The sequence below is a fragment of the Nyctereutes procyonoides genome, unplaced genomic scaffold (genome assembly GCF_905146905.1).
Source record: "Nyctereutes procyonoides isolate TBG_1078 unplaced genomic scaffold, NYPRO_anot_genome, whole genome shotgun sequence".
Lineage (NCBI taxonomy): Eukaryota > Metazoa > Chordata > Mammalia > Carnivora > Canidae > Nyctereutes > Nyctereutes procyonoides.
This window is the reverse complement of record NW_026575144.1, coordinates 8114254-8130420: the sequence shown is the minus strand read 5'-3', so window position 1 is coordinate 8130420 and position 16167 is coordinate 8114254. Positions and strand designations below refer to the sequence as shown.

General features: G+C 36.9%; 1 protein-coding gene across 6 annotated transcripts in view; it reads left to right on the top strand.

Moving 5' to 3' along the window:
- Positions 1 to 16167, top strand: part of BICC1 (BicC family RNA binding protein 1) — a 279085-nt gene that overhangs the window by 245983 nt on the left and 16935 nt on the right. For 5 of the 6 annotated variants that reach the window (XR_008662314.1, XM_055308891.1, XM_055308894.1 and 2 more), the window contains 9 exons: positions 2440 to 2571; positions 4380 to 4566; positions 6406 to 6567; positions 7147 to 7343; positions 7481 to 7613; positions 8139 to 8295; positions 10333 to 10498; positions 12234 to 12273; positions 12669 to 12823. Coding sequence is in view for 5 of the 6 variants with exons in the window: in XM_055308891.1 (XP_055164866.1) it covers positions 2440 to 2571; positions 4380 to 4566; positions 6406 to 6567; positions 7147 to 7343; positions 7481 to 7613; positions 8139 to 8295; positions 10333 to 10498; positions 12234 to 12273; positions 12669 to 12823 (1329 nt within the window). In the remaining variant the exon portion in view is untranslated. The remainder of the gene's footprint in view (positions 1 to 2439; positions 2572 to 4379; positions 4567 to 6405; positions 6568 to 7146; positions 7344 to 7480; positions 7614 to 8138; positions 8296 to 10332; positions 10499 to 12233; positions 12274 to 12668; positions 12824 to 16167) is intronic. The other variant, XM_055308892.1, reaches the window with a different exon arrangement.

Sequence of the window (16167 nt, the reverse complement as noted above, 5' to 3'; positions counted from 1 at the left end):
CCTTAAAAATAAAAATTTCAGTAGCATGAAACGTGAACATTTCACAGATTTCTGATACAATTTAAAAAAATGGGATTTAAGCCATGAATTTGAGTCGTAATACACAGAAGAAAATAGCAGTTATGTAATTCAACACTGCTCCTTATTTAAAATTTGCAGTATTTCTGTCCTTCCTATATTCACTTAAAAACAGTGTGTAGTTTGATACATAGTAACAAAATGGATTGACATAATGTGAACTTACAAATATTCTTATTTAAAAAAAAAAAACACTGTAGTCTTCTCTTCAAGAACTTGACCTTTAGTGACATTTGAAACAGTAAGCCTCAGATGTGATCTTTGCTATTAGTAACTCACAGAATTTGTTTTTGAGAAAGTTTCAGAAAATCTAGTTTTTGTTTTTTAGGATAGAGAGGAGCACAAGCAGGGAGGGGTGGAACGGATGGAATGGGAGAAAGACAATGATAAGCAGGCTCCATGCTCAGCACAGAGTCCAACACGGGGTGGATCCCAAAACCCTGAGATCATGACCTGACCCAAAATCAAGAGTCACATCCTTAACCAACTGAGCCACCCAGGTGCCCCAGAAAACCCAAATTTTTATTGTTGATTCCATTCCTCTGACAAAAATTTATCATTAAGGATTATAATATATAATTATTTTGTTGTGAATTATTTTTTTTAGCCAAGCTTAGTTTATAAGGATACTTTTAATATACACCTAGTTAGGTAGCATATGTGTTTCCAAAGGTTATTATGATTACTCTTCATAACTTTCTTTTTTCTTTTTTCTTTAGGTATTATTTTAAGTGAATTTTTTCAGATGTTCGGTACAGTTAGGAATTCATATTCATACTTTGATCATAACTATCAAAAATATAATTGTGCAATGAGACATTATTGCACAATATTGAAAGAAGTGAGGAAGAGAGGAATAAATTAAAAGGCTTTAACGTAGGGGTGTCTGGGTGGCTCAGTTTAATGTCTGACTCTTGATTTCAGCTCAGGTCAGGATCTCTGGGTCATGAAATCAAGCCCCATGTCAGCTCCACACTCAGCACAGACTGCTTGAGTTTCTCTTTCTCTGCCCTTCTCCCCTCCCTCATGCATGTGTTCGTTCTCTCTCTCTTTCAAATAAATAAATCTTTAAAAGAAATAAAAGGTGGGGCTCCTGGGTCGCTCAGTCAGTTAAGCATCTACCTTCTGCTCAGGTCATGATTTCAGGGTCCAGGGATCAAGCCATGCATCAGCCTCTGTGCTCAGTGGAGAACCTATTTCTCCCTCTCCTGCTTTCCCTGTTTGTGCACTATGTCCGTCAAATAAATAAATAATGTCTTAAAAAAGAAAAGGCTTTAACCTACATTTTAATGCAAAAATTACCTTTATTCACAAGGAACATAGAACACAGTGATTTCATTTTAATCCCAGTGTATTTGACTGTTACTTCTGGTACTTACGTACAGAACCCAGCAATCAGTGGGCTAATACTGAGTATCCTGAGAATCAGTACAGGTATGGGATTCCTATACTTAGTAGATTTGGGGCCAGGAAGAAAGCATCAGAGAAAAAACCCAAGTACTGACCGCTGCAGAGCTAAAAAGTGAGAAAGCTAAGAGAAGAAACAGTGTAGCGGTTTACTCCAGGAAAGAGGTAAGGCTGGAGAGGTAGGACTTGAGCTGGTGAAGAAGCCTTTTGGTCAGTGGAGAGCAAACTACAGTATCTGTTTGAAAAATAGTCAGGGATGCCTGGGTGGCTCAGTCAGTTAAGCATCTGGCTGGGGCCCAGGTCATGATCCCAGGGTCCTGGGATGGAACCCCACATAGGGCTTCCTGCTCTGTGGGCAACCTGCTTCTCTCTCTCACTCTGCTGCTCCTCCTGCTTGTGCTCTTTCTCTCTTGTCTCTCAAATGAATAAATAATAATTAAAAAAAAAAAGACAAATAGGAGGCTGGTCTAGCCTGAGGAAGGGGCAGATGTGGGGACATACAGGCGTATGATTGCACAAGCAAAGCTGGGCCAAAATGGGGAGATCTTTAAGTGCTGATTGATACATGTTTAGGTTTCATCCAGAACACAGTAAAAACCTGTGTGTAAGTCTTTGAGCAAAAGCACAAGATCAGTACCCTTGATGTGGTTCAAGATTTAGTTTCTGGCATCACTAACAGAAGTCAGAGAATGGAGGAATTTTCCAAGGTGGGACGTGGGTAAAAAATTCAGATCCAATAGGCAATTTCAGACATGTGTAATTTATCATTCAAAAGTAGTTTGTGTTCTCAGCATTATTTCCACCCCAATTCTCCGAGCTTTGGGATTAGCTTTATTATTTTGGTTAACTCTTCCAGTCCATAGAATTTTGTGTTGTTTGTAGGCATGTTAAATTACTAGATGTTTAAATGAGTAATATTTTACCTCCTGTATTTTCTATTGTGACACTTCTTAGGGTTGTCTTCCCCTTGTGTTGATGTTTGATATGAAGGAAGAAATTGAAGTTGATCCACAGTTCATTGCTCAGTTGATGGAACAGCTCGATGTCTTCATCAGTATTAAACCAAAGCCGAAACAACCAAGCAAGGTTGGTTCACAGTCTGGACCCAGAGAACCACGTATCATATTATGTTCTAGATAGTTTTATTTTCATATAAATGTGTATTTGCATATACATGGAATTAAGTATTCTATATATGTCATATATTATACTTAGTTATTTAATACATACGTTTGTAAAAACATTCATTATTGATCATTTTCTTTATGTGTTGGTTTTGGAGTCCATTTTTATGACGATTATTTTTTACAAGTGTATGAGAAAGAGAATATGTGTTTTTATTAATTTGCAACCTGGTAACTTTCAGCTTTATTAAGTTATCAGAGTTGATAAGGCTACACATTGTGTTAAGTGTGTATGTGTATGTATCCAATGTGATTCAAAAATATTTAGTTTACATGTTTTTTGTGAGCGACTCTGCTAGGCCTGGAGATTTAAATAATAGATGTCCATTTTCTTTAATGAAATAATAAGCTAATAATGATAATCAGAAGTAAAGAATGAAGTGTCCCCAGTTCAGCTATCTTGGAACCTCTCCTCTAAGATGTGGCAAAATTTCAATAATTCCATGTATAGTCAAAATTTAATGGGATAAGATAGGGTTGAAACTCAGTGTATCATGTTCACTTAGAATCCTATCTTCTTTTGAAGAGGGCATGATTGTTTTTCTTTAAGTTGGACACTGAACACCGTGTTTTTATGTATTTACATATATAAAAATCATTTATATTATACCATTATACATATGCCATGATACCTATTATTTTATAGAAATTAAAAAATGGAAAGCACAACTGTTTGGGAAAAGATAGGTTTGATTCTAAGTAAACGTGATACACTGAGTTTTAAGTTAGAGAACAGGACATTAATTTTCTGTATCTTGAAGCTTCATGCTTAACTAATTTGAGTTGACTGGCGTCACTGTGGATACCAAGACTGGAAGATAAAGACAAACGAGACAGTGCATATAAGGAGGGTTAGGCACAAGAGGAACCCCTAGATTTCAGTAAGAAATGAGAGCAGGTCAGGGGAAGATAGATTGCAAGTGAGAATTCTAGAGCCTTGCAGCATCCCATGGCCATTAAATTCTGCTTAGCTGGCCCCGATGCTGACTACTGCTTTAACTGCTTTTTCAGTCACAAATTTTCTTTATTGCCCATTGGAGGCTCTCCCTCTTGAGTTTACGCATCCAATTTTCTAGATGTGTCCATTGAGAAAAAAAATATATTGTTTAGAAATTTATTTTACCATAAGCTTTGCCATTGATATGCCATCGGTGAAGAATAGTGGTACCTCAAGGCCTTTTAGTTAACTAGCAGACTATAAATGTCAAACCTAAGTGACTGTTATTATGTAGTCTATATATAGTGACAAGTTTGAGTTGTTTTGTAAAGATTAGATAAGGGGGAGAAGGCTTTAATGTAAAAGCAAGAGGATGCAAAGAGAATGGGCTATAGAGGCAGACAGCCTGAGGTCCAGTCCTCTCGCTGCTCCTCCACAGCTAGGCTGTGACCATGAGTAGATCCTTTATCCTCACTGAATATGAATAATAATTCCCATCCAGAAGGTTTCCGACAAGCATCTAGATTTATATACAGCTTCTATCCCAGTGCCTGGAACACAAGGCACACTCAGTAAGTTCTAACTAACCTTTCATGATTATACCACAGGAGTAAATATAAGAAATAAACAGAATTTTTAGTTGATTTTTAAAACCACATCAATATATTCCCTGAGTGGAATCTTTATTACCATATTCATTTCTCACCCACTCCCCAGTTCATTGTATACTGCTTGCATGTCACCTTTTTCTTTTCCATTATGTGTTTTCATAGTCTGTGATTGTGAAAAGTGTTGAGCGAAATGCCTTAAATATGTATGAAGCAAGGAAATGTCTCCTCGGACTTGAAAGCAGTGGGGTTACCATAGCAACCAGCCCATCCCCAGCATCATGCCCTGCCGGCCTGGCATGTCCCAGCCTGGACATCTTAGCTTCAGCAGGCCTTGGACTCACTGGACTAGGTATAAAATTTATTATTATAGTGCTTCTCAGTCACTGGGGGATTGCTTAGCTGGTTTGCTTTCTTTCTACGATTTGAGACTACATTTTAAAGGCTGTTTTTTTCCGTTGTCAGGCCCTAAGATTAGGTGAAAAAGCAACAAAGCTCATATCAATCCATTTTAGGTTTGTTAGACTCTATAGACTTTTGTTACCCAGATTCTTTTTATTTGGCATAAATAATCAAGGTCCGACTGTTTTATTTTCAGTAGCTATGTTTGCTTTCTAAATTAAGAATGCCATGAGAATGAAGTGAGTAGTCTGACTATAATTTATGTGTTTGTTCTCTCTTGCATTTGCAATATTGCCATCCATCCCTAGAGGTAAAGATTATCCAGTTTGCTTTTCAAAAAATAATTGGAAATCTGTATGAGGGGTAGGGAAGGGGAAGGTGAAAACGAGCTGAACCCCCATTCCCAGTGGTCAGAACTGTGTTGTCCAGGTCCAAAGGAAATCTAGCCTGCAGCTACCAAGAGGAGCAAATGGAGCAAATGGACCTGTATTTATATTTAAGGCAAAGAATAGAAGATGAAAGAGCATCATCCCCTCATTGCTTTAGTTCTTTGAGAAAGTGAGGTGAGGCATTTCATGGTTGTGATATGTACCACCTTACTTATGGATTCCTATATACAGCCTAGAGTTCATTGCGATATTGTAATTATCCTAGATTAACTACTTTTTGCACATTTTTCAGTAGCCTTAATATAAAAAGTGAATGTAATAAATTTAGAAAATAATTTTGCCTCATTCGGTATTGATCTGAGACAGAAAAAATACTCTCAGCCTTCTATAATTTTTTTCTAACAGCTATTTCTTGTTTTTAAAAATTATAATATGGTTATAATGTGATTAAGATTCCAGATAGCCATATCTAGAAATCATTACAGTAAAGAGAGTCTCTTTTCCCCTTGGCCCCTAATCTTCTGAAATTGTCTCTTCCACCGGAGATCTGAACAGTCATGACACATGCATGTGAGTTAGGAAGTGCCAGTGAGATAATTTAGCAGGAACCAAGTTCTTCCTTTCTTGAGAGAAAAAAAGTGAGCAAAGATTCAGCTACTCAATTTTTAGAATGTTTTTATATCTGTACCTATCTTGTAATATTTAATACTTTAAATATTTCTGGAAAGTTATATATAATTTCATATTTTACTTTAGAATATATTTAAATACCTGAAGGGAAATTTCATTATTTAAGTCAAACATTAAATCCTTAAAACAAGCAAAAAACAATCAAAAAAATTGTTTCTCAGAAAAGTTTTCATTCTTATTGAGATGAACCAAAGAGAAGTCATTTGTTTTAACATATGAACAAAAACTGCTCCAGGTAGCTCAGCCTCTCCATAAATGGGCCTAATGTAGTCATTCTACTGTAGGAAAAAAAAAATCCCCTACTCTCTGCTAATTGTACATGGTTTGGAAATTGTTTGTTTGGAAACAGAAAACAAGTGAGTTATGCAGAGAAATAAAAATGAGTTTCCACTTGAGCAGAAATGTATTCATCCTGGCCAGTTGCAATAGATACAAAACAGCTGGCATCGCTCAGTGACCCTGACCACTTCCCTGGTTTGCATACACCTGTCTTCCATTTTCTTCAGCATCTGTTTGTAGATAGTTTGGGTTCTGTGTTGGAGTTGTATCATGCAATATTTCCTGTGAATATTTGAAGGAAGGTAATCTGCCACTCATTTTGTACTTGGAAAATATCAGACTATATCAGTGTGCATTCCAAATGGTATGGTGCCATCTGTATTTTTAAGTCTTGAATTTATGCATATTGACTTGACATTCATTTATTGCAGGTCTTTTGGGGCCTACCACCTTATCTCTAAACACATCAACAAGCCCAAACTCACTCTTGAATGCTCTTAATAGCTCAGTCAGTCCTTTGCAAAGTCCAAGTTCTGGCACACCCAGCCCCACATTATGGGCACCCCCACTTGCTAACACTTCAAGCGCCACAGGTGAGTATCATTTAAGTACAATCAAAGACATGTTAGATATCAGTTTTTAAATAAAATGTACTAGTGGCTCTCTTCCCCTAGGGAAAAATAATGGTTCAAAGTATACTGCAGCTAAACAGAAATTTCCCAGTGTGTAAATTAAAATGAATCATGACAAAGCAGTGAGTTTTTCATTAAAAGTAGAATATAATCTTCAGACGTGACAAACAGATCAAGAAAAAGAGTATGATGAGCAGAAAGCAATGGCAAAGACACTTGAAGCTCACTGACCGGGTAATGAAGAAATGTAGTTCCAGTTGGACAAATGTGCTTGGTAGTCATATGGGCATAATAAATCTAGCTAGTTTCCTCATCAGTACAGTAAAGAGCTTAGATTAAATATTCTTGTTCCACTTAAACATTATTTTGTGTTTTTATAGTAATGTTAAACCTATTTATAGAGAGGTATCAAAATTGAATTCTCTACTGAATTTGTAGCAACAAAAATGAAGTTTTCTGTTTTTACTAAAAATAATAAAGTATTATTTGTTGAATCTGAGTTTTTTCCTGTCTAATATCTGCCATGAAATGTCGTTGTAGGTTTTTCTGCTATACCACACCTTATGATTCCATCCACTGCCCAAGCCACATTAACTAATATTTTGTTGTCTGGCGTGCCCACCTATGGGCACACAGCTCCATCTCCTCCTCCTGGCTTGACTCCTGTTGATGTCCATATCAACACTATGCAGACAGAAGGCAAAAAAATTTCTGCTTCTTTAAATGGACATGCACAGGTAATGTCCTTTGCCAGAGTAGTGTGATCTATGCTGTTTGTAAGAGATAAGCCACTGATAATGTGTATAAACTTTCACCTGAAGTGAATTTTAGAATTGTGACCATATCTGTATGTTATTTTCTATTATCATTTTAGTCTCCAAATATAAAATATGGTGCAATACCCACCTCATCACTTGGAGAAAAAGTGCTGAGTGGGAATCATGGTGATCCATCTAGACAGACAACTGGACCTGAGCAGGCATCTCCCAAATCAAACCCGACAGAAGGTAACTTTCCTTCTGAACTTCATGCTGGTCTGTTACTTGGATAAAGGGGGTTGTAAAATCTGTGTGGTGATTTCAAGTTGGTTTTGCTAACCAGTTAGGATGCATCCTGCCTCAAGTATGCAGAAAGACATCTTGAATAAAATTCCAAAGAACACAGGGAAAGATAAACTAAAAACACTTCCACAGAAAGAATCACTTCCCATTACATTGGCACTTCCTAAATTAAAGTGGATGTAATTGTGCAAGAGGAAAGCATCAATTTATTAAATGTATACATATAATTTTTTCCCAAATATTTCTTTTTTTAAAACCCTGTCACCCCTAATAATCTTTTAAAAATGTGAGGGTCTTCTCCTTAGATTTCATCTTGAATGAAATTTGAGACAGCCTGAATTTAAAGTCTTCTTTGCAGCTGAAAGCTGTTATGCCTGGGTCTCTTTTGAATTGGGTTCTGATCTGTTTCCATCGCAGGTGGTTTGTTGATGATAAGGTGACATTTGGATTTTCACTTTGTCCCTTCTGCAGGTTGTAACGATGCTTTTGTTGAAGTAGGCATGCCTCGAAGTCCTTCCCATTCTGGGAATGCTGGTGACTTGAAACAGATGATGGGTCCCTCCAAAGTTTCCTGTGCCAAGAGGCAGACAGTAGAACTGTTGCAGGGCACAAAAAACTCACACTTACAGTATGTATTTTAATCTTTAAAAGTCCTTGACCCTTTGAAAGAAAATATGTAACAGGCTGGATTTGTTTTAAACTCAGTAGTTGGTATTCTTTGGTTCAAGTAAGTTTGATCTTCTCCAAGAGTGTTTTTTATTTTTCATTATAACTATCTTTTCTTTTTCCTTTTAAAAATTGTATTAAGGAAGAGCATCTGGTAATTTCCAGTCCTCTCTCTTCTCTGTAGCAGTTGAGTTTATGTCTGGATTCTCTAAACCATCTCTGCTGCTCTGAAAATGCTCTTGAGCAGGGCAGTATTTACTTTCTGAGTTTTATTGGGGAAATTTTCCCACTGCGAATCCTCCTTTGTTTTGCCCTGACTTTCTAACTTAAACTATGGCTTCCTTGTTCCAAAGTAGTTAATTGCTAACTTTGGTAATAAATACTTGACAGCTTCATGATTTTATGTATTATAAACCACAGTGAGTATAAATACATATATTGTATTAACTATAACTCTCCCTTACTGTAGCACAGTTACAAATGTGTTATCCTTACTTTATTTTCTTCTTCTATTTATTTTTTTCAAATAGGCAGTCTATTCACAGTTTTTTAAAAAAGGTGATACAGTGAGTGAAATGCTTCTATGTTGGAAAGTTTTGCTCCCATCCATCTCCATCCACCCAGTTTCCTCTACTGTCTTACTAGTTTTCTTCTATATCCTTACAGAGGAGAGTATCTTCAGACAAAAATAGCCTTTCTGTTTTTACTTCCTGTTGTTCTTACCAAAATCTGTTTTGCTTTTATAAACTCTTTGGTCAGTTAATTATTCTTGTTCTCATTTCGTCCAGATCTGCTTTAATCTGTGTTTTCCTTTACGTGGTACTGGTAGCCACAGTGAACATTATTCAACGTAGGTTGGGGAAGTAAATTTGCCTTGTTCCCTGTATGGAAGCATTTGAAGGGTATGCCTGTTCCTTTCATCATTAAATATGTTCTGAATTTACCTCTCATCTGAATTAAGCTGAAGCCTCTAGAGTGGTCTCTCTTGCCCCTTACCCTTTAAGCAGCTCAAACAGTCCTTTATTTTTGTTCCAGCAGTTTTTTTGAACACAAAAGTCTGATTTTGTTACACTCTGGCTTTAAATACACCAATCATCCACATTGCTTGCTTCCTTTGCTTTGCTTATGCTGTTCTCCTAGCCTTTACCTGGTGAGCCTGCAGAGGCCCTTTAAATTCCAGTTCTGTTGTCCTGTGTGAAGCCACTGTGAAATTTGTGAAGCAAACAAACTTCATTGCTCTTCCTCTTATATTCCAAAAGCCTGTTCTAAATTCCTCTGAATTCCCCTGGAACAATGGGATAGTGAATGATAAAAGAATAAAAGAATCTGATCAACTCTTTGACTAATACTGTTTCTTATTTCTCTTTTACTTGAGCTTAACATGCAATTGGATTTGAACTTGAGGTGCATGTATAGGGCATTACTAATCTTGTAATTCAGATCATTTTTTTTCTCTTTTAAGAGGCATTTTTATGTTCATCCATGCACCCTGAGCGGGTGCTGGAAAATATTTATCTGATATTAGCAATACCATGTGCATTTCACACACAGGAATTGGGTCATCTGCATGCCTGCAGATTGACTTGTTTCTGCTTAGACTGCATTTGTGTGAGTCACTGCTATCTCTTTGATACATGCAAATTGGAAATCTTGACGGTATGTCTATTCCATATGTACCTAGACATACGGTATACATACTGCATATAATGTTTGTGAAAGTGTATCATGAAATAGTTTCAACTCCAGCGCTAGAGTCATTTGCATGGGTTAAAATTCCAGTTCTACTGTTTACCTGAGGTATAACTTGGGTAAAGTACTTCCCTTATCTGTAAAATGGAAATAATACTACTACCTACTTCAGAGCTGTGTGGTGAAGATTAAATGAAATAATGCATGTAAATAGTTGACAGTGGTAAACATGTAGTAAGTGTGGCACACAGGAAACGTTCAGTACATTGGTATATAAACATGGAGTGTTAAATTCCAAACTGTTTCACAGCAGCACTGACAGGTTGCTCTCAGACCCTGAACTGAGTACCACAGAAAGCCCTTTGGCTGACAAGAAGGCTCCCGGAAGTGAGCGTGCTGCAGAGAGGGCTGCAGCCGCCCAGCAAAATTCTGAAAGAGCTCGCCTGGCCCCACGCCCATCATATGTCAACATGCAGGTAATGATGAGAAATGGGAGACTCATCCAAATGTAGGGTGGTAGGGTTAGGGAATGGAGAATTAGTGAGTATTTAGCAATAGCATAGAAATTTGGTTTTCCTTCTGCACTCTAGTCAAAATTAAATTTAAATATATAGGAATTGGTTTTGCCATAAACATTAACAATGAAAAGCAGAAGTTACCTTAAGTGAGAAAAATTATTTAAAGTATTGTATTAAAATTGGCATAAAATGGTCTATGTCACTATGTCTTATGAAATGATACTATTCCTCTGTTACTTAAAGTTTAGATAAATGTAGAAGGCTGTTATTTTTAAGTATTACTGCCTCATAACATAGTCTTGGATAAATATAACATCTTTCTACCTACTTAATGGATATAAATTTGGTGTCATTCAGATAGTTCAAAATAACTAATGTAAAACTTTAGGTTTTTGAAAGTAGATGCTAAATATTCCTGATGATTTTAGCCCTAGGATTTCTTTCTTTCTTTCTTTCTTTCTTTCTTTCTTTCTTTCTTTCTTTCTTTCTTTCTTTCTTTCTTTCTTTCTTTCTTTTTTTTTAAGATTTTACTTATTTATTCATGAGAGACACAAGCAGAGGGAGAAGCAGGCTCCCCTTGGGGATCCCAATGCAGGACTCGATCCTAGGACTCTGGGATCACACCCCGAGCCAAAGCCAGATGCCCAGCCATCCAGGTGTCCCTAGACCTAGGATTTCAAAAACATTGTCAAACTGTGTTATCTAAAAATCTAGCTCTCCTGATTTACTGTCATGATCTTAATCACACATCCTAGTTTGTCTGCATCAACCATTTACTTATATAATTTGGCCTAATTTTTATTTGGAGCACCTTTCATTCTTAGAAATACCCTGTTTCAGACTGTAAATTTTGTGTGCACCCTATATACGATGGTATAGTCCTCCTAGAAGAATCAAAGAGCTCTCACCAGTTGGTTCTTGGCCCTCCTGGTAGGCCTTTGAGACATTCTTAAATCAAGCCTCAGCTAGTCCCTAAATTGGAGAGCTGACAACACTGGGCTTGAGTTGGGATGTAGCTCTGTCTGCTTTCTTCAAAATGACCTACCTTGGTCCTGGTAGATCTGTCACTGAAGTCACTTACTTACTGTGAACAGAAGAATGAATGGTGGCATTCTGGTCCGGTACAATAAAAAGTAACTAGGTTTAATTTTACTGTATTGCTTAATGTCATTACAGATCAAAGCTAGACATTTGTCATTTATCTCACTTCAAAAGCAAAGACGGTGCCAATTAGGCTCAATAAGTTATCTTAACATCATCCCATTTCAGGCCATGCTTTACTTAAGTGAGAAGGGGATGTGGAGAAACAAAGAGGCCAGTAGATAACCAGAAAGCATTTTAGTGATGTGTTATTTTGAAATTTAGCCTATTATTCACTCTACTTTAGCATATATTGGTCCTGGTGTGTTAAATACTCACAGTAAATAGGATTTTTTTTCCCTTTTGAAGGAAAATTTTTAATTCTTGTCACTTTCATGTCAGAACTAGTTAACTTATTCTAATTAATTAGTTTGAAAACATGTTTAAAGTTATCATACTTATACTACATTACTGTCACATTATTGTGCATAGTTTAGCATGTGTCCCAGGCAGATTCATGGGCTATAGCCAAAACCTTTGTTCTCTAATTACAGGGTATTGGCAAGACATTTGGATAGACTGGCAATAAACATAATTTCTGTTTTATTTCCAGGCATTTGACTATGAACAAAAGAAGCTATTAGCAACCAAAGGTATGTGCTATGTTAATGATCTATACTTTGATTTTTTTCTAGAACACCCATAAAAGGTTTTCTGGATTTATGTTGAATTGAGAAATTGGACCTTCATAAAGAGAAACCTAGAATATTTAGGTTCAAGTTGCAGAAATTTAGTTGGGAATGAATGTGTTTTGTTGAATACATTAGCATTAGATCAATTAAGAAATAATGTAGCATTTTTCAGTTTACTATTACTTTGTTATAAGGTGTTTTATGAATATATTTTAAGGCATTTGGCATTTCGTGTTAAGAAATAATATTCAGTGATAATCTCTTTATTCATACCAAAGAAACAATATTCATCAATATTTTATTTAAGAAAAACTTTAAAAATACCAAACATTTGTTTTATATGCTGTTTCCCAAAGCTATGTTAAAGAAACCAGTGGTGACAGAAGTCAGAACACCCACAAATACCTGGAGTGGCCTGGGGTTTTCTAAATCCATGCCAGCTGAAACTATAAAGGAGCTGAGAAGGGCCAACCATGTGTCCTATAAGCCCACAATGACAACCACTTTTGAGGTTCGTAGAGTCATGCCTTACCCATTCTTCCTGTCTGTTCTCTCAGAAAATGAGAGGTACCATTCTTTATTTACATAAGGAAAAGTTAATTGTGATTTGTTCTAATTTCTGTTCCTATAAACATATTACAATCAAATTAATGCAATCTAATATATTATGGTCTTTATATAACTTTCCTCAAAGTTGTTGATCAACTGTTAAAGAGATAAAAATTTGGATAAATGTGTTTTTGTTGGGGGGAGAGTGTTACAAATGATAGAGTGTGGCTGAAATTAAGCAAAGGACAGATGTAATATTCCATAAAAGTCTATAAAGAATCCCTTTATTTAAGGGTATCACTAGCAGGCCCACCATAGGGGGGAAGAGGCAAATACTCAACAAAAATAAGTTTTCAGATACGAGTTAAAAAATTTAGCATGTTCAGATGTGCCAGGAACACAGCAGGAAATATCATAAACAAGAGCTCCAAAATTTTATGTTTCCCAGATGTTGGCTGCACTGCTCAGGGTAAGACTGGGAAGCTGGCATCCTTGCTGCATGCGGAAGGGATCCAGCGTTCCATATTTCTCAGCCATGCTGCACGTGACTTGCTAAGCAAAGCCTTTTCAATCTGACAGTATCAAATTTTGGCTGTAAGCCTTTTCTGAGGTGGGGTGGAATCAGAGCACATGCATGCACACACAGTACTGGGGAGAATATGCAAACCCAAATGTGGATAAAAATCATGAATCCAAGAATCACAGTGTTCAAATTCAACACTGTATGCTGAAAAACAAATACTGGTTAAGGGTTTCATAATTGTTAGTCTAATAACTAGCAATTGTAGATTGACCTTCTTTTCTCCAGCAATTTTCCTTGCAATAAATTAGACTGTTGATGAAAGGCAAAAGCAAACATGTAATTTTTTTCCATTGTTTTTAAGTGTAAGAGAAAATACTAAAAAGAACAGTCTCTTGTGAATTTTATGTCAGACTTATAGGCTGCCAGGTTGCTACTCTATCTAAAGACTGAAGTTACTGTCAGCAGCTAGAATGTAGGAACATTATGAAAAATTTTAAGGTTCTAGGAGGCATACTGCTCTTTCTGCCATTATAGCTCTCAGAGAAAATAAGCCTTCCTTTTGTTGGCAGAGACCTTAAAACTTGCTGTGCTAATTCTTAGGCTTTTAGTTGATGCCCCTGTGGTCATCAGTTTCACCATCCTTGCCTTTGGCAGAATGGAGTGTTTAGGTCGTTGATCTGTTTCTATAGTTTCTGAGATGAAATATTTTACTCTAGAAATGCTAAGTCACTTGTGTTCTCAAAGACCAGCAGTATGACTGGTTGAAATGATGATCATTTTGATAATGTAGTGGTCGAATGAAGGAGCTGTGGTGTCTGACAGCCACCCCTGATAGATGTACAGCTTTGATGAGTGACATCTACTCTCTGAACCTGTTTTCTAATTTGAGTTGTTTTGTGGTTGACATGGAAGAAAGCATCCAGTACGTAACAAGGTATATGGTAAATTCTCAGTAATATTGAGCAGCTACTGCTCTTTCATATGGAGAACTTTACCCTGAAGAAAACCACACACTGGCTGAAAGTTGAGATTATGTATATGAAAGCTTACTGCTGGAAGTATTACTGCACATTCAAACCAGATTTTTTTTTTTGATATCCAAAGAAATACCTCGGAGTATTGTATAAACACATAATGATCTAGAAACAATTATCTTAAATCACATAATTTATTTCTTTGTGATTTATATAGTGCATTTTCATCCACAAGCTTTTTTGAAGCCACAAGTTCCCAGTGAGGAAAGAGAGGCCCTGATCAGTTAAGTGTCTTACTTGAGGTGATGGCCGTAGTGTCACAGAAAGGACTTGAGTTTATTTTTCAAAATTTCCTTACACTTCACGTGGTTAACCCAAGAAGATACATAGCAAAAGTGATAAGTAAATGATCTAGAATCATGTTGCTGTAACTTAACAGGTACAACATTTACTTTGGAGAGCTTGGTAGACATGCACATACTTCCTCCAGGATCTCGTTTACCAGATAGGGAGGAAGAACTAAGAACCAAGAACCTACATCTTTCAGCAAAAGCTTAGTATGATTCTGATGCAGATACCTTTCTAGAAACACTGCTCTAAAGGGGTGTAACACTAGGAGGATGATCAGAAATTATTTCAGAACCTAAAAGATGCTTCTGCTCTAGCACTTGTCCAAGGATGAATAGACCAGTTTCTGGCAGGAAATGGCAGGAATATGCAAGGTCCCAACTCAGTGGCTGAATACCTTCTGGTGACTTTTCTTGCTTTGGCTATCGTGGGCTAGCCTGTTTTACTCTCCTGGTAACATCTAGCAACCTGTTCACACTGGAAGGTAGAGGGGAGGGCATGACCGGCTAGATCAGGGCATGGACTTTTACCATGTAACCTGTTTTTACTTATGACCCCTTCAACAGTACTGAAGAAAAGATATAACCAAGCTTTTTTTGGTAGTGTTATTCTAGATTTTCCCTGTTGCATAGGAACTTGAACTTTTCTTCATGCATCCCAAATTCATTGAAAGGGGATGGAAGGGTCCTTTACAAGAGTAAGGTCTAATATTATGCAGCAGTTGCTATCTGCACATGTATGATTTTCCCTTCATTCTGCTATAACTCAGAAGAATTAAAAACTGAGCACTGAGGATTGCTTCTTTGGGTTAGGACATGGGGACAGGGTGGGAAAGAGAAGGACTTGGGGAAAAATAGAACTTAAAAACCTTTTATTAAAGGATTGAACACATCTCTGCTTATAGCACTAATATTTTGAAATTAGAAGGTGGCAAGAAATACTTTTTTTTCCCTTATTCTCTTCCAACAAAACAAAACCAAATGGACAAGTGGAATGCTGATCCATGAAAAGAAGCATGTTTAGTCAGTGGGTTCTGATGGGCATGGGCTGCTCCCTCAGTATGCCAGGGATCAAGGCACGCAGAATTTCCTGCCCTAGGAAGCTTTCTTGAGGCAAGAAGTTGATGCTTTGAGCTTTTTATTCAGATTTCTGAGAAGCTAGACTTGAGCAGTTGTTTCCAGTTTTAGGGCAGCTTTGAAAAATTAGCCTATTCCAAAGAGCTCCTTCAGATAAGAAACAGGCAGCTTGAGACATTTTTTGTTTTCTCCAAGACTCGAAAATATGACCCTTGATCATATACTGAGACACAAAAGGTTGAATGAAAGGCTGCTTTGACCTGCAGTATTTCTGTTGCATCAACAGAACTACAAAAGGTCTGGGATTTTTCTTTTCTGCTTGCCACCATCTCTGCTACATATTCTCTGAAGCAAATAAAAATAGGCATTGGGAATCAAAGATGAT